Source organism: Malaclemys terrapin, chromosome 5 (genome assembly GCF_027887155.1).
Source record: "Malaclemys terrapin pileata isolate rMalTer1 chromosome 5, rMalTer1.hap1, whole genome shotgun sequence".
Classification (NCBI taxonomy): Eukaryota; Metazoa; Chordata; order Testudines; family Emydidae; genus Malaclemys; species Malaclemys terrapin.
The window spans coordinates 104206106-104230138 of record NC_071509.1 but is presented as its reverse complement, the minus strand read 5'-3'; the positions used below and the strand labels follow the sequence as shown (position 1 = coordinate 104230138).

The 24033-nt window shown below is 41.4% G+C and overlaps 1 protein-coding gene across 8 annotated transcripts in view; it reads right to left on the bottom strand.

Moving 5' to 3' along the window:
• SPATA5 (spermatogenesis associated 5) overlaps positions 1-24033 on the bottom strand; it is a 306473-nt gene that overhangs the window by 275511 nt on the left and 6929 nt on the right. For all 8 annotated transcript variants that reach the window (XR_008445214.1, XR_008445213.1, XM_054030920.1 and 5 more), the window contains exons 4-9: positions 21474-21532; positions 20050-20685; positions 17465-17594; positions 12178-12234; positions 10880-11003; positions 7671-7926 (exon numbers count right to left, since the gene is read on the bottom strand). Coding sequence is in view for 6 of the 8 variants with exons in the window: in XM_054030920.1 (XP_053886895.1) it covers positions 7671-7926; positions 10880-11003; positions 12178-12234; positions 17465-17594; positions 20050-20685; positions 21474-21532 (1262 nt within the window). In the remaining 2 variants the exon portion in view is untranslated. The remainder of the gene's footprint in view (positions 1-7670; positions 7927-10879; positions 11004-12177; positions 12235-17464; positions 17595-20049; positions 20686-21473; positions 21533-24033) is intronic.

Sequence of the window (24033 nt, the reverse complement as noted above, 5' to 3'; positions counted from 1 at the left end):
CCGAGGGAGAGGGGAGCATATTTCTACTTGGACATTTGAGCACATTTGATCTGGATTCTCAGAGAAAATAAAGGCGGAACCACACAATGCCATTTTTTACGTAACTTCTCCAAGCAGAGCACCAGATGGCACTAATGTGCCCCAAAAGGGACTCCAATCCAGTCCGACACCACCTCTAAAATGGTTGGTGCAACACCTAGCTGCAAGATTGCAGAGCTAAAGTGGAAGCAAAGGAGTAGCTCCTCAGACTTAAGCTACTCAAGAGGGGGTCTAATCAACATGGTGCTGAAAACAGAATTGGTAGCCAGTGATTTGTCTACATTAGGGCACCAGGTGTGGCTAACACCAATGGAGTTGAACTTGCATCAGCAACAGCAGGAAATTAAAAAAAAATAAAAATAATAATAATAATATTCCCTACAATAAATAGGAGTATGTGTGAAGAAGGCTTGGTTCAAGGGGGATGTTCACTGGGAAGCCTCATGGAGGGCATGGGGACAGTATTGTAGTATGACAAATGTGGGGATAGTCCCTGTAGTGCATATAGGGAGGCTCACCCAGCCTGCTGTCAATTTCATCAGCTCAATGGGTCAACAGCTCCTTCAGATAGCCAGCCTGATCAAGTTACAAAAGCCAAGACAAAACAAAAGATCCTGTAAACAGGGACATTCCTTGGTCTCAGGGGCATAGGATCTTCCTATTTATTTATAAAAACTGAAATTGTATTGTTCATTCACCCTAATGTAGAGGGGATAAGAGCATGGCAGACAAGAGTCAGGTTTCTCTGGAGGGGATGAAGGAAGGGTAGATGGGACATAAGTCAGAGTTTGGGCTAGGGGACAGCGATGGAGGGAGTTAACAGCTAAAAGTTTCATGGGCCTGGCAAAAAATGCTAAAAAGACAGACCCCTCAAATAATGCAACTTGCATGCTCATTTCGCAATCATAAATTAAATACTAGAGATTCTGCATTATAAGTGAATTGTTCACTGAAGTTTAAAGAATAGATGAGAGGACTGAGCACTATGGTTCCTAAACTAAATTATTCTGAAAATTATGTTTTATTTAAAAGACGAAAGGCTGCCTCCGCTGCTGGTGTAAACTCAACTGGCTTCAGTAGAGCTATGTGAGTTACATCACTGAGAATCTGACCCGATTTCTTATTTCTACAACATTTCAGGAAACAGCAGTCAAGCTCAACTGAAGTGAACCAACACAACCCCCAACTTCACAAAGCAAAGTGACACTTGTCTATGCTGTGCAGTTACATTAAAGAAAATGCCGAATTTATAAATCTTTCAGATGTAAAACAAAATTAGTGCTTCTACCTCAGAAAAGGCTCAGAGTTACCGTGGAAGTTACTGCAACCAATTAGATGTTATTGCAAGAAGCCCACTGTTTAAACAAGGGCATTTGTTCTTCCTTTCCTGATGATGCTATCTTATCAGGGTCCAAGTGTTTTATATCAGCACACTGAAATTATGTGTAATGAACAAGGATGTTCAAGATAAATTCTAAAAATTACAAAGCAAATACTTCCTTTCACTGTAAACAATGTGACTGAATCCACTTCTTGAAGAAATCAAGCTATATTTATATTCACCCTGTTGAAATGCTACAGGCAACCATAGAAGGATAAGTTTATAATAAATTGCTATATTTGGAAACCTTTGTTGCTAAGCATCTTCTAACATTCAGCACAGTTTATATCATTCATGTCCCTGCTACATAATTAAGATTTCATACGTTTTCCAAAAAAGTGCAGTGCTTATCTTTGTTGTTAATTTAAATCCATTATAAATTTTTAGAGAATTAATAAAAGGCTGTGTGGCCAATTAATTAGAGTGGCAGCATGATCCCAGGGGAATACAAACAGACATTATATGCAAGGATATGTCACAGCCTATCTTCTAAACAGCATGTCTGTTTGAGATAAAACACTTCAGAACGCAGCTGTTGATGCTAAAAAGGTAGTCTACTAAGCAATTTAGGACACAAGAAACCTCCTCTAGCCCCAAAACCATGGCTTTGTTAACTGGGTTCAGAATTAAGCCCAGATCCTGCAAAGAGCTGTGCACAGATAGACCCCTGAGACAACACAGAGCTCCGCACTGAAGTCCATGGGGATTTGCCACTTGAAGCTCCTTGCAAGCCTGAGGCCGTAGGGCCTGATCCAATAATTAAAATAAATGCAAGTCTTTCCAATATTTACTATAAGCGAATCAGCCATTACAGGAGGATGCAACGCATACTTTGCCCATGGCTTACACAGCTAATTGCTAGACAGGATAGCAGTGGTTTTCAATTTGTGAACCCCTAACAAATTTTGAATGGAGATGCAGACCCCTTTGGAAATATAGACATAGTGGGGGCTCACAGACCACAGGTTGAAAACCACTGCTACACAGAGGAACAGTGAATCAGGAATCCTGGTTTCTCTTTCTGGCTCTTAAGGGGCCTGGTTTGTGTATGGGGAGGGAGGGGTTCTAGTGATTACAGACAACACAACCAAGCACATAGATCAGACATATTTATTATGAAAGGCCACGTGCCTGAAGTAGGTGAATGAGACTTGCCATGTTATAGACCATGTTCTAGTCCCAGCTCTGCGCAAAAGTGACCTCGTGCAACCTCTCAGGATATCCACACTGTGCTGCAGTGCAGACTGCAGTGGGGTGTGAATTGCAGAGTGTGCCAAAACATTGCACTCTAACTTCCCCACGTAGACATTGCTGACACAAACTAAAAAGGTACCTAGTGCACATTAACATAGTCCTGTTTGAAAGAAGACTGTCTTAACACAAACGAGGCACCTTTTAGTTCACGCCATCAGCATCCAAATGGGGCAGCTAGAGAGCAAAATTTTGGTGCACTCTGCGATTCAAATCCCCATAGTCCACACAGCAGGACAGTGTAGACAAGCCCTAAATTACCTTATCTGTAAAATGGATAAATAATACTTGCCTGCCTCCTAACGTGGGCCTTGCTCAACAATCAGGTCTAAGAAGTGCAGAGATGAGTGCTGCCACCTTACACGATTTTATTGTGAGCCTCATGATATTTGGTGTTTTTTTCATAACATGGAGCAAGGATGAATACAAAACTAATGCAGATTGACACAAATCATGAGCAAAAAGTTAATTATCTAGTAAGTAAGCTATATATCATTCACCATTTCCTGACATATTAAAACATTTACAATTAATAAGAATCTGAAAAATATTAAAATCACTTAAATACCTGTAGTTATAGTGTTCCGCAACAGCAAAAAGATGTATCAGATTTAGTGTAAAGGCTCTATTTAGTTATAAATCAACATGTTTTCATGGTTCTCTCAACCAATGAGAATGCTCCTTTCTTTAGAAAATACTGTATATACTCGATCATAAGCCAGTTCGTTTATAAGCTGATCCCCCTGCCTCCCCGCAAGATGGATAAGTAAAAATGGAAAATTTTTATAACCTGTTCATAAACCAACCCTATAATTCAGGGGTCAGCAAACTTTGGCTCCCGGGCCATCAGGATAAGCCGCTGGTGGGCCGAGATGGTTTGTTTACCTCGAGCGTCTGCAGGCACGGAGGTAAACCTAAGTAAACAAAGTGTCCCGGCACGCCAGCTGCTTACCCTGACAGGCCAGGACAGCAAATGGTGGGGAAATTTTTTTTGGGGGGAGTGGGGTAGAGGAAGGGAAGAAGCTGGGAGTTAGGAGAATAACCCCTGTGACCACCCCCCACATGACACCACTTCTGGCCCAGGACCCCCCCACTCTCCCCATCCCATCCTTTCCCACCTTATCTGGAGAGGGCCAGGGAAGGATGTCTCTGACCTGGCTGGAGCTGCTCCAGCAGGCTGGGCAGCCCGGCCGCAGCCTGCTCCAGCGGGCCAGACCGGGCGGCACGACCGCAGCATGGTCCAGTGGGCTGAGCGGCACGGCCGCACCATGCTCCAGCAGGCCGGGCAGCGCGGCCACAGCCTGCTCTGGGGGACGGGATGAGCGGCACGGCTGCAGCCTGCCAGCCCCAGAGCTGCAGCTGCTTCGGAGGCTGGGGGGGGGAGAGCAGCGTGGCCAGAAGCGGAGAGACTCCAGCCCCGCCTCTTCCCTTCTGGCTCTGCTGGCTGTGCTGCCTCTCCTTGCTCCCTCTGTCGGGGAGAGGGGCTGCATCCCACTGCTCCCTCTCTATACCCTTTTTTACTAAAAAAATTCGGCTTATGAATGAGTATATACGGTAACTGAAATACACATGGAAAAAATTAAATAATCGATTTTAGTTTAGTCTTTCAACATGGAGATTTGAATCATGATATAAATCACCTTGATTAAAATCAATCCACCCTGGAGATTCGTGATAATCTCAGGCTTCATTTTTAAAAACTGAAGTATATTTCTAGCCCTCTTGGATGCAAAGCTTGAAAATGTGCCCCCCATGTATCTGAAAGGGTCAAAAATCAGAAGGGTAAATAATAAGAACCCAAAATTTATTATGTTTAAATATCTCATAATTCAAGTGAATTAAAGTAAACTGAACTAAGGTCACTTTAATTCTAAACGCTGGTGTCCACGCAGGAGTTTAATGCATTTTAACTAATCCACTTTCCATCCACACTATTAGTTAATTTGGATTAATTTTCCTGAGTGTCCTCATGTAAACAAGCCATTAGAAAAAACTGGCATATAATGAAATGTCATAGGCAACCTTAACTATATGTGCAGTTGCACAGCTTGGCCTACAATAGCACTGGGTTACCATATCATAAACAGATTGCCTTCTGCTCATGAAAATAGCATACATATAAAATTATGTAGGTTTTCAATACAATTGTTAAGAATGAAGAGTTCTCGAGAAGCAGGTTACACTTGTTGTGAGCACATAATTATATTTAGATGCAAGATTTTTAGGGCAGCAACTGTCTTTCCATCGTAAATGTATCTGTAGCATGCCTAGAACACTGGGACCCTGATTCTCAACTGGCGCCTCTTGGTAATATCTCAGTACAAATAATAAATACTACTACATTGAATTTATATTTTTTGTGGTCAAAATTAAGGTGGTCATGTGAATTCCCATTTTTTATTTGTACTCATATGCAAGTGTATTGACTGAAAGTAGCATGTATTTCTAAAATTGTGAAAGAACCTTAACAGAGGATTCTCCGATTTTTAACTGTTTGGATTATTTAGAAATGCATTAAGCAATCTTAACTTCATGTTTATGCTGCTTTTTGTGCTGTAATATACACAAAATATTGAGTTCAATTTTGAGCACCACATTACCAAAAAGGTTTTTGACAAATTGGAGGGAGTTCAGAGAACAAACAACAAACGTTATCAGGAGGCTAGAAGGACTTATTTATGAGAAAAGATTAAAAGAGCTAAATATTTATAGTTTGGTTAAGTAATGAATGAGGTGATGGGGGGATATGATAACAGCATACAAACATCTGAAGTGTGTAAACACCAAGGAAGGAGAGTTAATGTGTTATACAAGGACATAACAAGAAATAATGGGATAACACTAATCTATAAAAACATAGGCAGAATATCAGGAAACACTCCTGGACAGTAAGATGTACTAGACTGTGGAATACTCTCCTAAGAGAAGTGGTACAAGCCCACTGCTTGGGACTTCAAAATAAGACAAAAGAAAACATTGGAAAATGTACCAGAAGAAGTCTTCACGGGTAACGGGGCAGGCTATATACTATGTAGGCAGATCATTTCCATCTCTCACTTTTATGTATCTGTGATGAATATGCCATATATTTTTACAAGCTTCAGAAAGATACTTAATGACTTTTCTTTGCAAAGTACACATTCAAAAATGATAAAATTCATCATCAGGAAAAATAGACACTGCTGTTAAATAAATAAAATAAATATAAAAAGGTATTTAATTCCTTTCCTGTAAGTCTCTAAGCCAAAAAGTCTTTTTTTTTTTTTTTTTTTTTTTAATTCTTTGAGGAAAAATACAACTAGCCTGCAAACAGCTTCAAGGGCAGGACTGCATCTTCTTCCAGCAGAGGTCACTCCAGGATACCAATTTGCAAATATCATTATAACAAAGATCCAATGTTTATTTTTTACGGAAAAAAATTGGTAAATTGTTTCTATTTATATTACTACTGTAATACAAAACAACAAAAGCATAGAGGTCTGCATAATAATTAAGATACTTTATATTTATGCCACGTGTTCCATCCATAGATCTAAAAAGACTAGGTAATCATCCTTTAAAGATGCACAAAATAAGTGCCCAAGATCAGAGAGAAAAGTTGCATGTACACAAGTAGAGACTGGGTTGAAACACCTTTGAAATGTGGACCTCAATGTCCACAGAGGGGGGTCTCAGACTGAGATTTTTCAAATCAGAACCTGGGGGGGGGGGCGGGGAGCAGGGGGGGAGAAGAGTGGGAATGGTGAGGTTTTTGTTTGTTTTAAAAAGAATGACTGCTAGCTTACAACAGAGCTTAAAGCATGGTTATAGCCTGCAAAGTGACTCTGTTAAAATGACACCAAACGTCCATATTTATCTTCTTCCTTTAATCTGTACACAAATCAACAGATGAATATTTGACAGACAGCCCTGTAAACTCTGATTATCAAGTATAGATCTTTCTGGTTTATGCATTATCCCCCATAATAACAATTCTGCAAGCTTAACAGACAATTTCATTCACAATGCATGGGTCAGAATAGAATCCAGTGCTCTATTCCATTACTACTTTTAGCAAAACTCTGTTGAATAAAAAGGTGCAGGTATAATATTAGTCATGTTCTGACAATAATTAAGGGGTGTTTTTTTTTTTAAATGCTCTAAGGGCAGTTTAAAGCCTGACATTTAAATTTTATAAACCCTTGTTTTTGAAAAATGAAAAATTGAAAGTTTCTATGATTTTTCTTTAAAAACAGAAATAGGTTTGCTTTTAAACATTCCCCAGTGTATCCAACCCAGAATGCATTGTGAGGATAACTCTCTTAGTGCCTCACAATCTTGTTTACTGAGGAAAGAGCAGAGAAGCTCTTAGGAATACCTGGAAACAGTCACAATCCATTCAATGCATTGACCAACAGCTTACAAGAGACTTTTTATATACTAAACTAAAAATGACATGAGGATTCTGACAGTCGACATCTTTTTTTTTTTTAATTATTATTTTAAAAAATATTTTAAGTGCCTGTTAAAGATCTGGCAGTGTGGAGACTCTCTTTGTCCATAGAACAATATGGCTAGGGCAGCAGACAACCAATATTTTTCATACTACTCCCCTCTAGTGGGGAGAGAGTATTTCAGTCTTCATGTCCACTTAGTCCTTGACCAGACAACAAAAGTGCCAATGGTGAAAAAAGGGGCTGAGAACAGCCACATGGGAACAGTCATGAAACGACGACAACTTTTGGTCTCAAACAGCCTGGGCTAAAGTCAAACTGTTGGCAGGAAAGCAAGAGGCTCCAGATCCCATTACCAACCCCCTTAACTACCCCAGTTTCCCAATGGTCTGTTAACTTTCTAAAGCCCTTTGTGGATTTTGTTATAAAATTTTACAAAAATATGAAAACAGAGAAGAGATTTCATTGTTTTGAGTCACACTGTGAGATGTACTGTGTGTACCATTAGCAGTCTGGTGGATTTTTAGAGTAAGTGAACTCTCGGTGGGACTAGCAGCATACCTTACCTGCTTCTTTGCACAAGGCTGCCAAGTCTGCTCCCACATAGCCATGGGCACTATCAGCCAGCTGCACCAACTCTGTTGTTGTCAACAGATGAGGAACCTTATTAAGAAGTTTTCTGAGGATGTCGAATCGGTCTTGGGCATTGGGGATCCCGATTTCTATCTCTTTATCAAAACGCCCAGGTCTGCGTAACGCTGCATCTAGTGCATGCGGACGGTTTGTAGCACCCAGTACCAAAAGTTGCCCTGCACCATCTTCCTAATGAGACAAATAAATAGAAAAACAAGTTAGATTTTAAAATGGTGTTAAAGACCTCACAATTTACACATGCTTATGTATGTGTTCAGATAGCAAACTAGAGCCTTCTTCTAACCCCAAAAGAGTAAGTAGTAATAATACACACATAGCACTTTACAACTCATCAGATGAAGAATCATCATGTGCTGGAACTTTTGGGACAGGAACTGAGCCCCTGGTATCAAGTTCGGGAGGACAGCATTGCTCCCATTAGAGCGGAGCAAAAGAATTTCAGTTCCACAGGAAATTTCTATATTTCAACATTTGTTTTTGTCCGAAATTGGAGAAAGTTTAAATACCTTAATTTTTCACAGGATGCAGAGTTCTGAACATTTTCAATTCAGAAATGAATAAATGCTTTTTTCGGTTTGCTGAACTAACATGAAACATTTTTTTTTTTTTTTTTGAGTCAGCTCAACATTAAACTGCATTTTCCTATTGTAGCACATTGCCTCATGGGAGCTGTAGTTCAGGAGCCTGATGCCTCCATCCTCCTTATAGGCCAGGCTCCCTGGCCAGACTACATCTTCCATGATGCACCTCCATATACATGACTACCATGAGGCACTATGCTGCTGAGTCCCAGGAAAGATAGTGTTGCACGTTGGGCAATATAATCATATCAGAGAACACAGCCCAAAGGAGAACATGGGAATATGAACTATAATCCCCATGGGACAATTCACTAGAATAGGGAAATGAAGTTTAATATTGAGCTGACCCCCAAAAATTATTTCAGGTCAGTTCAACAAACCAAATTATTTTGATTCAGATCAAAATGACCCAAAATTAAAAATTCCCCTTCAGAAATATTGAAAAACTCTGTGTGTGGTGGGGGGTTAGGGGGGGGGGGGAAATCCCACAAAAATGGTTTGTTTACCTTGAGGGTCTGCAGGCACGGAGGTAAACCTAAGTAAACAAAGTGTCCCGGTGCGCCAGCTGCTTACCCTGATGGGCCAGGACAACAACTGGTGGGGAAATTTGGGGGGTGGGAGGGTGGAAGCTGGGGGTCAGGGGAATTACCCCTGTGACCACCCCCACATGACCCCACCCCTAGCCCGGGATTACCACACTCTCCCCATCTCATCTCTTCCCCTTATCTGGAGAGGATGTCTCTGGCCTGGCTGGAGCTTCTCTGGCAGGCTGGGAAGCGCGGCCGAGCCTGCTCCGGCGGGCCAGACCAGGCGGCGCAGCCGCAGCATGTTCCAGCGGGCTGAGCCGGGTGGCACAGCCGCAGCATGCTCTGGGGGGCGGGGCCGAGCAGCATGGCTGCAACCTGCAAGCCCCAGAGCTGCAGCTGCTTCAGAGGCTGGGGGGAGAGCAGTGTGGCCAGAAGCGGAGGGACTCTGGCCCCGCTTCTTCCCTTCTGGCTGTGCTGCCTTTCCTTGCTCCCTCTGTTAGGAAGAGGGGCTGTGTCCCAAAATTCCCTCTCTATACCCGTTCATAAGCTGACCCCCTTCTCTGGTGCTTCCCTTTTTTACTAAAATCAGCTTATGAACAGGTATATACGGTAATTCAGGACTCAGACAGAGATTATGGGTCTATTGCAGCAGTGGGTGGGTGAGTTCTGACCTTCTGCACATTGCAGGCCGCAGACTAGATGATCATGATGGTCCCTTCTGACCTTAAAAAGTCTACAAGTCCATGAAGTCGGAGGCACTACCATGCAGTAACAGGGTATTGGACTGGAAATCGTAAGACCTATGTTTTAGCCACACTCACATGATCCTGCTGAGCGGCCTTACTCAACTCTCTCCACCTTTCCATTCTTTAGTTTCCCCATCTGAAAAGTGGTTCTATAGATGAAGAGCTCTATACAAGAGCTAAGTAGTGCTTTTCTTTGTTAAGAGAGAGTTTTGAAAGTGTGGTGTTCAGAATGTCCCCAAAAAGACTATCCTTAGAAAGAAGATCCATTGGTCTTTACTAATAGGAAATATCCCCTTCCTGTAGCCTTATATAGAGGTCTATTTGAGCTGCCAAAACTTTATGCAGGAAATTAAGGGAAACTTGCAGTTAACATCCACAAGATTTTTATAAAAAGAAGAACAGGAGTACTTGTGGCACCTTAGAGACTAACACATTTATTAGAGCATAAGCTTTCGTGGACTACAGCCCACTTCTTCGGATGCATATGCATAAATTTGTTAGTCTCTAAGGTGCCACAAGTACTCCTGTTCTTCTTTTTGCGGATACAGACTAACACGGCTGTTACTCTGAAACCTGAAGATTTTTATACTCACTGCTTCTAACTCTGTGCAGAAAGACACAGACCTCACACTCCTACTATCCTTTGAAAGATCACTGAAGTCAATAAGGCCCTAAAAAATTTAGTATGGGAACTGAAAGGGTATCTTAGCAATCCAGGCCAGACAAAAAACACTACCAACAGTATTTTCATTTAATTTCCGAATAATCTGGTATCTGTTTCGACTTGATAAAAAGATGCCTCTGAAGTCTTACATTTATTGCCCCCCCTGCCCCCCAAAAAATCAGAAAAGTGGGAGATGTGGAAGGACAAAAAGCAAATGGAAGAAGCTATATACTCTTTTCTCTTGCAATTCAAAAATGTCTCTGAATGTCAAAATACACACACATTATATACAAATAAAAAATAAATAGATATAGATATATAGGTTTAATTTCTCTGAAGTGTCACAACAATATGGTGCGATACTCTGTTAAAGTAAACGTAATTTACTGAAGGAAATCACTTATTAGTTTTAACCCTATCTAGTGTTAGTAAGGGACACATGTCTTCTCTTTCTTTTCCCTTAAATTCAATAAGGATATTAGATTGCTGTCTAAAAGTTTCTTCTGACTCATCTTATGCTGGCCTGACTGTGCTACAAAACCAAATGCAGTTTATTCAGTTCTTCCCCTTAATACACTAATTGTATCAATATACTTTACTTACTGAGCCAATGCCATCCATCAATGTTAGTAATGAAGCTACAACTCTTTTTTCTACTTCATTCTGAGCCCCTTCTCTCTTCGGACAGAGTGCATCCAGCTCATCAATAAATATAATTGATGGACGACTGAAAGAAAAATAAATAAAAGTAATTTATCTGCCAATTGTACATAGCAGCATTTAAAACATTTAGGCTTCGATTTTCAAAACTAATGGATATGGACATTCAATTCCCATTAAAATTAATGGGTATCCAAATCTCCAAGGTGACAAACTTTCAGCCTGAAGTATGTTTCTGCTCCAATATATGACTCTGTAAAATAATTGCATTCTGTGATTCCATGTTTATTGTTCTCAGATTCTATACTGACTTTATTCTGCTAATAAGTAAAAAATTGGCTTTTCTAGTTGCTGTCCCTGCAAACTTAAACTGAGACCTAAAAGTCAAGCTGGGTTCTCTCTTGCTCCTTCCTAGGTTGAATTTGGCCCTCCAAATGAATTTAGTTTACAATTCTGTTGGTTAAACTTGAGTGAAAATATTTTAGTACTGAATCTGGCCCTATAGGTGCAGTCACACATGGTTTAGATAGCCATTAAAAACACTTACATACATACTATATGCCTCCAGTAATCACAACTTTCATGTCCACACCAACAGATTTTTCCAAAACTACAATATTAAAATTCTGTAAGATTTTAACAAGATTTTTGTTTTTCTACTCAATAAGGTCAGTGACAGCTTTCTACCATTCTGTTTCTATGATGAAATATGGGTAAAACAGAAGATGGGCTTCTCTTATTTAAGCTAAATGAGTCTCTCTTTTGGCTCAGGTGGCAGAACATTTCCACTGGAAATTAGAAATCATCCCAAATTAAATCTTTGCATCTAAACAGCCTTGGAACAAATGTAAACAAACTTCGGATCTGGATCCAATCTATCTGGCTTGGGTTCCTTTCTATTGCAAATGAGAGTTTTGAGTTCTAACACCAACTAGGATGAGAATTTAATATTTTACATAGGACTCATGCTAATTGGTTTAGAATAATATACAACAGCCTCCTTAAATGACATTGCATTTATAATAAGGGACCAAAAACATAAAATTTGTAGATTAGATTATTCTTCTTTGCGCCAAGCTGTATATAAATAAAACTTATCTACATTTAAAATACCTTTGCAGGAAAAATATTACAATCCAGAGAATTTCATAAGCTTTTCTTTACGCAATAATATCAAAATTTGATTATATGATTACACACATGAACATGTATGTAATCAGAATGATCTAAAATGAATGTACCGTTGAGAGGCTTCAGCAAATATCTGTCGTAATCTTGATTCAGTCTCACCATAAAACCTGAAACAATCACAATATTTTAGTAACAGAACTTTTACTGTTTTCCAAGTTGGGGCGGGACTCTATTCCATGAGTTTCCACAAGATGCTGTTCAAACCTTCAAAGCATCCCAGAGAATGTGTGGCTTGTCACAAAGATTATTTTAAATTTGCATTTCCACTGGGATAAGAGACTAAGGCACAATTTATACTTATTTTAAAATATGACCCATCTGTAGCCAGCAAAAATTAGGGGGAACAGTTTATCTCCATCTAGGTCATAGAGATTCCAATTTTTTCACAACTAAACCAATGCTACCTGGACAAATTCTCATCTATAGCCTCATTTTTGCCTTTATTTTACTGTGCTTTAACAAACAGTCCTTTTTCCTTGTTGGACATACAACTGGCATGCAGATGCAGTTCTAATTATCTTTCTAATTATTTATCAAATTATTTCCTTTTTTCCCATTCCACTGCCATACATACCTCTGTACTATACTAGATAAGATTCCTCTTCAAAGGAATGATGAAAACAGCCTCCTGTTACTTCATTTCACTGGGAGGAGACAACGGCCTGGTCTACACTACGACTTTAATTCGGATTTATCAGCTTTAATTCGAATTAACCCTGTAACCGTCCACACAACGACGCCATTTAATTCGATGTAAAGGGCCCTTTAAATCGATTTCTGTACTCCACCCCAACGAGCGGAGTAGCGCCAAAATCGATTTTAGCAATTCGAATTAGGGTTAGTGTGGCCGCAATTCGATGGTATTGGCCTCCGGGAGCTATCCCACAGTGCATCATTGTGACCGCTCTGGACAGCAATCCGAACTCGGATGCACTGGCCAGGTAGACAGGAAAAGCCCAGCGAACATTTGAACTTCATTTCCTGTTTGCCCAGCGTGGAGAGCACAGGTGACCACAGATACCTCATCAGGACAGGTAACCATGCAGGCTGATAATCGAAAAAGAGCACCAGCATGGACCGTGAGGGAGGTACTGGATCTGATCGCTGTATGGGGAGAGGATTCAGTGCTTGCAGAACTTCGTTCTAAAAGACGAAATGCAAAAACTTTTGAAAAAATTTCCAAGGGCATGATGGAGAGAGGCCACAATAGGGACTCTGAGCAGTGCCGCGTGAAGGTCAAGGAGCTCAGACAAGCCTATCAAAAAACAAAGGAGGCAAACGGTCGCTCCGGGTCAGAGCCGCGGACATGCCGCTACTACGCCAAGCTGCATGCAATTCTAGGGGGGGCTGCCACCACTACCCCACCTTTGTTCGTGGATTCTGGGTCGGGGATAGTCTCGACGCCTGAGGATTCTGCCGATGGGGTAGAAGAGGAGGAGGAGGAGGAGGAGGAGGATGAGCTTGCAGAGAGCACACAGCACTCCATTCTCCCCAACAGCCAGGATCTTTTTATCACCCTGACTGAAGTACCCTCCCAAGCCTCCCAAGCCAGTACCCAAGACTCTGACCCCATGGAAGGGACCTCAGGTGAGTTTACCTTTTAAAATATAAAACTTGTTTTAAAAGCAAACGGTTTTTAATGATTACTTTGCCTGACTTTGCATTCGCGGTCAGTTCAGCTACTGGAAAAGTCTGTAGCTACTGGAAAAGTCTGTTAACGTGTATGGGGATGGAGCGGAAATCCTCCAGGGACATCTCCATGAAGCTCTCCTGGAGGTACTCCGAAAGCCTTGCCAGAAGGTTTCTGGGCAGTGCATCCTTATTCCCTCCTCCATGGTAGGACACTTGACCACGCCATGCTTGCAGCAAGTAATCTGGTATCATTGCCTGACAAAGCCTGGCAGCGTATGGTCCCGGTGTTTGCTGGCATTCAAGCAACATCCGTTCTTTATCTTGTTGTGTAATCCTCAGGAGAGTGATATCACTCCTGGTAACCTGGTTGAAATATGGGAACTTAATTAAGGGGACAGAGGTGGCCGTTCCTACTGGGCTGTTTGCCTGTGGCGGAAAATAAATCCTTCCCTGCAGTTAGCCAAGCGCAGATGGGAAATTGGCCCTGAGTTTTTCGCGTTTGGCTAGCAGGGATCTTCCTTGTTACCAGCCACGCGGTGGGGGGAGGGTACCGTGATCATCCCAGAGAATTCATGGCGAGGGCGGGGGGGGGGGGTCAGCGGCCGGGGGGGGGGGGGGGGGGAGGGTAGTTTGGTGCCTGCAGGGATCTTCCCTGATACCAGCCACGCGGTGGGGGGAGGGGTACCGTGATCATCCCAGAGAATTCATGGCGAGGGGGGGGGGGGGTTAGTTTGTTTTCTGGTGCTGCTGAATGTTAACAGAAAAACCGCAGCACTCTACTTGCCTGAAGGGGCCCAGACAAGCCCCACCACACTGCCCCCCCCCCAAACTGGCTGAGATTGGCCAGGCTTCTGCAGCACTCTACAAGCTATGCTTGGTATGTGGGAAAGCACGGCGCAGAAGCTTACCATGGCCGCATGCAAGCCGAATTCTGTTGCCCAGACCTGTGATCTCTAGCAGCAAAGCCACAGGCACTCAGCATTAAGAGGCAAAATGCGACCTTGCACAGAAATCACATGTGCTATGTAATGTGAACAGTGTTGGTCACCGTGAAAGAGTATAAGCATTGTTCTGCAAAATGTAGCTTTTAAAACAATTCTCTCTTTTTTCCCCTCCCTACAGCAGCTGCAAATTCCTCAAGCCTCCCTCCTCCATCCCGAAGGTGATCACAGATAAGGCGTCGTAAGAAGACGACGCGGGAGGACATGTTTTCTGAAATTATGCAATCCAGCAGGAGTGACAGAGCTCATCTGAATGAGTGGAAGGAAACAGTTTCAAAGTATAGGAAAGAAGTCAGTGAACGTGAGGAGAGGAGGGACCAACGTGAGGAGAGGAGAGACGATCGAGATGAGAGATGGCGGCAGGAAGACCAGAGGATGAAGGATGCAATGCTGGGGCTGCTCCGGCGTCTGGTGGAGGTTCAGGAACGGCTGCTGGAAAACAGACTGCCGCTTCAGCCCCTGTTCCACCCTCCCCCCTCCCCATGTTCCGTATCCTCCTCACCCAGACGTGTAAGAACGCGGGGGGGGAGGCTCCGTACACCTTCCCATTCCACCCCAGTAGACAGCCCAAGCAAAAGGCTGTCATTTTTTTAACCTTTTCTTTGTGGCTTTTTCCTTCCCAGCAATCCTCCTCCCAAATACCACCCGGGTTCCCTCCCTCTTTTTCTAATCTATTAATAAAGAATAAATGATTTTTAAATGATAGTGACTTTATTTGGTTTGAAAGAAAGCTGGGGGAAGGGGCAGGGTGGGTTCCTTACAGAAAATCAGTCAGTAAAGGGGGAGGGTTTTCATGAAGGAGAAACAAACAGATATTTCACACGGTAGCCTGGCCAGCCATGAAACTGGTTTTCAAAGCTTCTCTGATGCACAGCGCTTCATGGTGTGATCTTCTAATCGCCCTGGTGTCTGGCTGCGCGTAATCAGCAGCCAGGCGATTTGCCTCAGCCTCCCACCCCGCCATAAAGGTCTCCCCCTTACTCTCACAGAGATTGTGGAGCACACAGCAAGCAGAAATAACAATGGGGAGATTTCTTTGGCTGAGGTCAGAGCGAGTCAATAATGAACGCCAGCGACCTTTTAAACGGCCAAATGCACATTCTACCACCATTCTGCACTTGCTTAGCCTGTAGTTAAACAGCTCCTGACTCCTGTCCAGGCTGCCTGTGTATGGCTTCATAAGCCATGGCATTAAGGGGTAGGCTGGGTCCCCAAGAATAACTATGGGCATTTCAACATCCCCAACGGTTATTTTCTGGTCCGGAAAGTAAGTCCCTTGCTGCAGCCCTTTAAACAGAGTAGTGTTCCTGAAGACGCGAGCGTCATGAACCCTTCCCGCCCAGCCCGCGTTGATGTTGGTGAAACGTCCCTTGTGATCCACAAGTGCTTGCAGCACCATTGAAAAGTACCCCTTGCGGTTTATGTACTCGGTGGCTTGGTGCTCCGGTGCCAAGATAGGGATATGGGTTCCGTCTATTGCCCCACCACAGTTAGGGAATCCCATTGCAGCAAAACCATCCACTATAGCCTGCACATTTCCCAGAGTCACTAACTTTCGTAGCAGCACCTGAGTGATTGCTTTGGCTACTTGCATCACAGCAGCCCCCACAGTAGATTTGCCCACTCCAAATTGATTCCCGACTGACCGGTAGCTGTCTGGCGTTGCAAGCTTCCACAGGGCTATCGCCACGCGCTTCTCAACTGTGAGGGCTGCTCTCATCTTAGTATTCTGGCGTTTCAGGGCAGGGGACAGCAAGTCACAAAGTTCCATGAAAGTGCCCTTACGCATGCGAAAGTTCCGCAGCCACTGGGAATCGTCCCAGACCTGCAACACTATGCGGTCCCACCAGTCTGTGCTTGTTTCCCTTGCCCAGAATCGGCGTTCCATGGATAGAATCTGCCCCATTAACAACATGATCTCCAAAGCACCGGGGCCTGTGGTTTCACTGAATTCTGTGTCCGTGTCCGTGTCCATGTCCTCATCATGCTTGTCGCTGCGCTGCCGCCGCCGCTGCCTCCTCTCCTCGTTTTTCTGGTCCTGGCTGAGCATAAACTCCACGAGAACGCGCGAGGTGTTTGCAATATTCATGAGTGCTGTCTTGACCTCAGCGGGCTCCATGCTTGCCGTGGTATGGAGTCTGCAGTGTTCACCCACCCAGGAAAAAAGGCGCGAAAATGGTTGTCTGCCGTCCGTTGCTTTCATGCAGGGAGGGAGGGAGGGAGGGAGGAAGTGAGGCTGTACCCAGAACCACCTGCGACGATGTTTTTTGTCCCATCAGGCACTGGGATCTTAACCCACAATCCCAATGGGCGCGGGAGACTGCGGGAACTATGGGATAGCTATGGAATTGCTACCCACAGTGCAACGGTGCAGAAATCGACGCTAGCCCCGGTACTTGGACGCACACCACCGAATTACTGTGCTAGTGTGGCCGCACTCATTTCGACTTTATACAACCTGTTTCTCAAATCCGAATTATCTAAATTCGGATTAATCCCGTAGTGTAGACATACCCAACTATAATTTTCACTCTAGAACAATAAACAGCATAATCCCATCCCCATGAACTTCTGAGACTTGGGACATATACACTGGACCCAATCCTACATATTTATACACTGTGCAACGCCAATGAATACAAGCCTGTACAGAATTTGGCCCAATGTCTCTAAGTTACTGATGTAATAAATTAGATGAACTTACTTGCTTATAATTTCAGGACCATTAATAATTGAAACATGGGCTCCCACTTCATTTGCAACAGCTCTGGCAATCATGGTCTTCCCAGTACCTGGGGGGCCATACAGTAGCACCCCTCTAGGAGGAGGAATTCCTTTAAACAAACACAGAGAGAAAAGCGTTACTTGTGCTTAAGGCGGTTGTGAACAAATCAAATCACCATGCTCCACCGCTCTACAATATACATGTCTACATTACTGATTTCTATATTCTACATGCTTTTATTTAAGAAATATAGGCATATACTAATTTTTAATAAAAACCTATTATATAAAATGTTATTTTCCCCAATAATCCTATTGAAATCCTTCTGATTGAAAACCTAGCATTAATTAAATCTTTATTATGTTACTCAAGATTCCTACAATACTGTTTGTACAAACCTCCAGTACAACAAAACCACTCCACTTCATTACAGGTATGCACACCTTAAATAATATTATTAAAAAAGACTGGAAATACCAAATATAAGAATGAATGTGCCTCTGTAATAGCAAATATTAGGAGATTGGGGATAGCTGACAGCTACTGATGAGCACTAAGGTCAGACAAGGGCATCTGCCAGGGATGTCGGTAAAACAAGGTGTCTCTGCATATAGTTAAAACAAGAGAAATTACAGCCGAACTGGAGGAGAGACCGGTTCGGAACACAAGTATATTCCAGAAAAATTAAATGGTTTCAGCCTAGAGTCCAATAAAACAGGCACACACACACAAATTAAAAACAAGAAGTTTAAAAGCCAAAAATAGGTGGATTAGAATTCCTGACAATGGACCTTGGCAGAACGAGCATTACTAAAATATGGTAGAATGACAAATGGTCAATGAAATATTGTAAACCTGACAATAAACTATATAAGGACCAATTATACCATAGAGGTGATGGAATAAAATCTAATGAGATAAATTTCCTGAGAACTATGGATTCTGTATGGATAAGCCCAACCTCTAGGAGTACATATGCAAGTAGAACAAAAATCTAAACATTAATTGACATGAGTTAGCAAGAAACTTCCTTTTACCAGGTTACTCCTTAACGTCCACCGAGGGAATTGTTGCACATTCCTCTGATGCTTGTCAATGTGAAGGAAAGAGACCAAGAGTCTTGTCTAGTACGCAATTCCTATGCTATTGTACTGCAGATAACCACATATTCAAGCCTAATGATATTGAAGTAAATATAGGGCTTGATATCTCTCTGATGCCATTAGCAAAGGAGATGCTGATTATCCAGATGTCACCTATGGTATGGTGCGGGATTTGCAGCAGCATCCCTTCCTTGTCCCTGACACATGAAATCCCCTGGTGCATCTTGAGGTCTGGGCTCTGTGGACAGAGCATGGATGGGCATTCTTCATGGCATCATCCCACAGAAACTCAGAGGGAAGCCCTACACAATATAAACTAGCACACGCATAATTGTCTTACATGGATTGTCCTTCTGTTCCAGCAACCCACATCCCCCCAGAGGAGACAGGCAAGGTGGAGAAGCAATGCAGAGGTATAGGGCCCCTGCAATGAATAAATTCTGGCCCATACCCCATATCCCAAGACCACATGGATCTCAGAACATAAATGGGTTGGGGAGTCAAACACCTTGGCCATTCCAGAGAGAGACAAGTAATCCCTCTGCTGACATAACGATTCTGAGGGTGAAAACCTGGTTATTTCCCTCACCTTAGCAGATTCTTCTCACCTAGGGCACAATCTCTCCACTCAAAGTGATTTATGGGTCAAAGCAGCCAACAGGGTTTACCTCAAAAACCTGTAAGAATAGCAGCCACACCACTCTCCTACCCCTACCTATTCCCTTTCTAGAAAAACTTCCCCAGGACTTTAACTTTTCCTAGAAATTATGGATAGAAAACACCTATTAAGATAAGCTAATCCATCTGCTGCAAATGAAGGATTATTATTGTTCCCTACAGTACTCTCTAGTGCTTTGTCCCATCTTGTTTTACATTGTCCAAAGCACTGTGATTTAATCTAAGAAAACATCATAATAAATAATTTTAATGTTTAAATCATTGCATCCTTTCCAATTCACATGGGTGAATTGCACTATATTCTTTTCTATAATTTACAGAAACCCTGGGTCAGATAGAGGGAATTAAAAGGGGAGGGAGATGAGGGGAAAAACTAGAATTTGATTGGCCAATCTTTAAATTAAATGCACTTTTTTTTTTTTAATTGAACTCTATAAAAACAGACTTTAAGCAGTGGAGTTACAGAAGAGTAGCTGTATTTTTCAGGTGACTGACTAACTCCTTGTTACTCGTCATGAGTTCCCCTGGGTAACTACACCATCACAGACTCTCCTCTCTAAGGCATAATCCTTACAATCTAAACATTTGGTTATTAAAAAAGGAACAACTGTAAAGAAGATAATTATAACAGAGTTTAGTTGGGAACTAAAGTACATCAAATCTGTATCACACAGAGAGGGAATGTGTGTTTCATATAGAGTGACTTGTTAATATGGGTGAAAGAAGTGGTAAGTTAAAGAAAAACTGCCTTAGATGAAGAAAACCAACTCTTAGACATCATACCGTAACACTTAAACAATTCAGGCTGCTTCAGAGGCAGTTCAATTGTTTCTCTAATAGTTTGTAGCTGGCTGCTTAAACCACCTATCATGTCATAGGTAAGGATAGATTTAGAGTCGTGTTCTTCTGTTGCAATGGTCCAATTCTCTACGAAATTGACTCTAGTTCTTGAAGAAATAAAGTAAAAGGTATCCAAATTGCATTTTGCTCCAGTGTTGCCAGTGCGTAGCAATCTCATGCTGTCTTCATCTCTGATTGATTCAGAACCATCAATAAGGTCTCTGACATTCCCCTTATTACAGAACTCATCTGTCCGGTCATAATCCTGCTCACCCCCTATCACCACAGCATTTGAAGTAATTGGTGAACTTTGAGCCATCAGCTTGCATGGAGTGCTGGTAGATGCTCCTTCCTGGTTGTCTTCTATGTCCAACTTTCTGAGCTGCAAAGACAAGTTTAGAGCACTGGTCTCCAAGTCAGTCTTCTCAAGGACTGGCTCTTGTGTTTCACTGAAAACAGTACTTCTCTGCATTTTCAGCAGGGCCCCATCGGTTCCTTTCACCCTCGTCACCATCAAGTTGCAAGGTTTGCCATAGAAAGTGAGATGCAAAAGGTTGCCTGGCAAAACTATCTTCCCATCTACAAGAAGATTAAATTTTAGTAAATAAAAAAAAATATATATAGTACATATTAATCTTATTTTCCAGCAATACTTTTCAAATATGAATGAATTAGAACAATTTTTCATCAGTAAACCCTAAAACAGATGTCACAAATTAACTGTTCTAAAAGACAGGAAAATACAGTTCTCATCTAAAATGATCCCTTCAAACATAGTCAGCCTCCATAAGGATAAATATTCTGAATGACTGTCCATTAGTATTTCTGGTTGTTTCAAATTTTGGAGCACATAAAAAGTTACAGATTATATTTCTAGCAAAGACAGTTCCTTAAACTCTCTATTTATTAGTGTCTTCCACTGTCTCACGATTTTACTTTAAATCCCAGCTCCTGGAGTCATGTGCTTATGCAAGAAGCTCAGCTCTCTCTTCTCATAACAGAAATAAATTCATAACCACAATTGTTGGGAGTGCATCGCATTATAATGCAGAAGACCAAGACAGACTTTTAAACCATCTCAGAATGAACTGACAGCAGCCATGATGGACTGAAAACTATGTTTCATGCAAGTATATGATTATTTGCTATTCACACCGTAGTGAAGTGATGTCACCCAGAATGAATAGGTCAATAAAGAGTTTAAGGATTTGTAAAACAAGCTAAAGTCCTATGATGAAGTGCTGAAGAGGCAAAAGTCATTTTGGAATAACCGTTTGATTAAGATAGTGGGTGACTGATATTTACTCTCAAAAAATGGTTTCTCTACTAAAATATATATGTAAAACAAAAAAACACAAACCACTTACCTAGATTTCGCAAAAGACAGACAGTCAAGTCTTCAACATTAATACAGGCATCTTTGTCCCTGTGGTTGTGATGAAAAACAATTTTACAATTCCCTAGTAAATCTAAAAACAGAATCAGTCTATAATATTGATAACTCCTGATTTATTCATTAACAGTATATCCTATACTGCAAAACAAAGAAGTTAATTTAACTCTGCAAACAGAAGAAACTGATGGGCAAATTTACAAGTTGCTCTGTTTGACTCATTGTAGTCTAGTCATAAATATAATGTAAATATATTTGCTCTAAGGCTAACTAACTACCGGTTTAAATATTAACATTTCTTCGGATTTTTCGTAAATATAATATTTTATATAATAATATAAGTCAAGATTCATCATTCCTTAAAATGAGAAGGATGAGATACGTTTATCTCTCAAGTGACTACTGTTCTGACTTACAGTGAAGGTGGTTACTTCATTTACTAAATCAGTAAATGATTCAGAAAAAAAACTAATTTTATACCGCAGGCCTGCAAAAACTTTCATACATGAGTAGTCCATTGATTTCATGGGCAATACATGCATTTGTAAAGGTAAGCACAAACGGGAGCATTTGCAGATCTGAGGACCAAGCCCTTTCCGACTGTGCAAGGTTTTCCCTGCAGTATATTCTCTAGTACTGTACTTCATGCAATCCAGTTTTAAATGAGGGATGTTAAACCATTTACCCATCAAGAGTATCAACGGTCTAATACATTACATTCAGGATTTTTTTTTTTTTTTAATAGTTAGCCTAAATTTTCTCTCTCTCTGTTTCTTCCCTAATTTTACTTTGTTCTGTAACCATGTTAAATAATTCTTCCACTTCCTTGGCATTTACATTTACACCCTTGAAATGTTTGTAGGTGATCATCACAAACTATCCTTTTTTTCCCTTTACACTAAAAGAAAGGAAGATGCTTCTCAAAGACATAAATTCAACCAAAACATTTTACCTTTTTAAAAGAAAACATACCAGATACAGAAACTGCAACTAAAATTATGGTCAACAGAGGGAGTTCTAAGTCTACTAATCACAAAGTCTCTTCTCCAAATATTTTTACTGTTCAAGGAGAAAATTCTAGGACAAGAAACATATCATAAATTTTTGAGAAACTTCAAGTCGCCATACAATTTTATGACCCTAATGCAGCAAACACTTATGTATTTAATTACCTTTACACATCTAAGTAAAACTCTTGCAGTCATTTAAACCGGTGGTTCTCAAGCAGGAATAAAGATACCCCTGGGGGTATGCGAACGTCTTCCAGGGGGTATATCAACTCATCTAGATATTTGCCTAGTTTTATAACAGGCTACATAAAAAGCATTAGCAAAGTCAGTACAAACTAAAATTTCATACAGAAAATGACTTTTACACTGATCTATATACTATACACTGAAATGTAAGTACAATATTTATATTCCAATCAATTTATTTTATAATTATATGGTAAAAAGGAAAGAGTAAGCAATTTTTCAGTAATAGTGTGCTGTAACACTTGTATTTTTAGATCTAATTTTGTACATAACAACATAAAAACTTAAGAATGGCCCTACTGGGTCAGACCAAAGGTCCATCTAGCCCAGTATCCTGTCCTCTGACAGTGGCCAGTGCCAGGTGCCCCAGAGGGAATGAACAGAACAGGTAATCATCAAGTGATCCACCCCTGTCGCTCATTCCCAGCTTCTGGCAAACAGAAGCTAGGGACACCATTCCTGTCCATCCTGGCTAATGGCCATCGATGGACCTATCCTCGATGAATTTATCTAGTTCTTTTTTTGAACCCTGTTATGGTCTTGGCCTTCACAACATCCTCTGGGGCAAGGAGTTCCACAGTTGACTGTGCATTGTGTGAAGAAATACTTCATTTTGTTTGTTTTAAACCTGCTGCCTATTAATTTCATTTGGTGACGCCTAGTTCTTGTGCTATGAGAAGTAGTAAACAACACTTCCTTATCTACTTTCTCTACACCAGTCAATTTTATTGACCTCAATCATATCTCCCCTTAGCCGTCTCTTTTCTAAGCTGAAGAGTCCCAGTCTTATTAATCTCTCCTCACATGGATGTCGTTCCATACCCCTAACCATTTTTGTTGCCCTTTTCTGAATCTTTTCCAATTCCAATATATCTTTTTGAGATGGTGCGACCACGTCTGCACACAGTATTCAAGATGTGGGCATATCATGGATTTATATAGAGGCAACATGTAAGCAAGTACTTTTTAAGTGAGGTGAAAATTGGGGTATACAAGACAAATCAGAATCCTTTAGTCTGGAAAAGTTGAGAAACACTGATTTAGATGACGTGTGCACAAAATTAAGAAAGCATAGAACTGCTTACAGGAGGAGGGACTACATCAATACTTATTTTACAAATTTGGTAGTCTTACAAGAAATGATAGTGCTAAGGCCAGAAGCAATTAAAGTGACTTTAGGATCTAGCCTACCATTTCTTTCTTTACATATTAATAGAATAATTCTAGAAGCCCAGCAACTGGAACAAAACATAATGGAGGGGGAAAATCTGGTTTAGG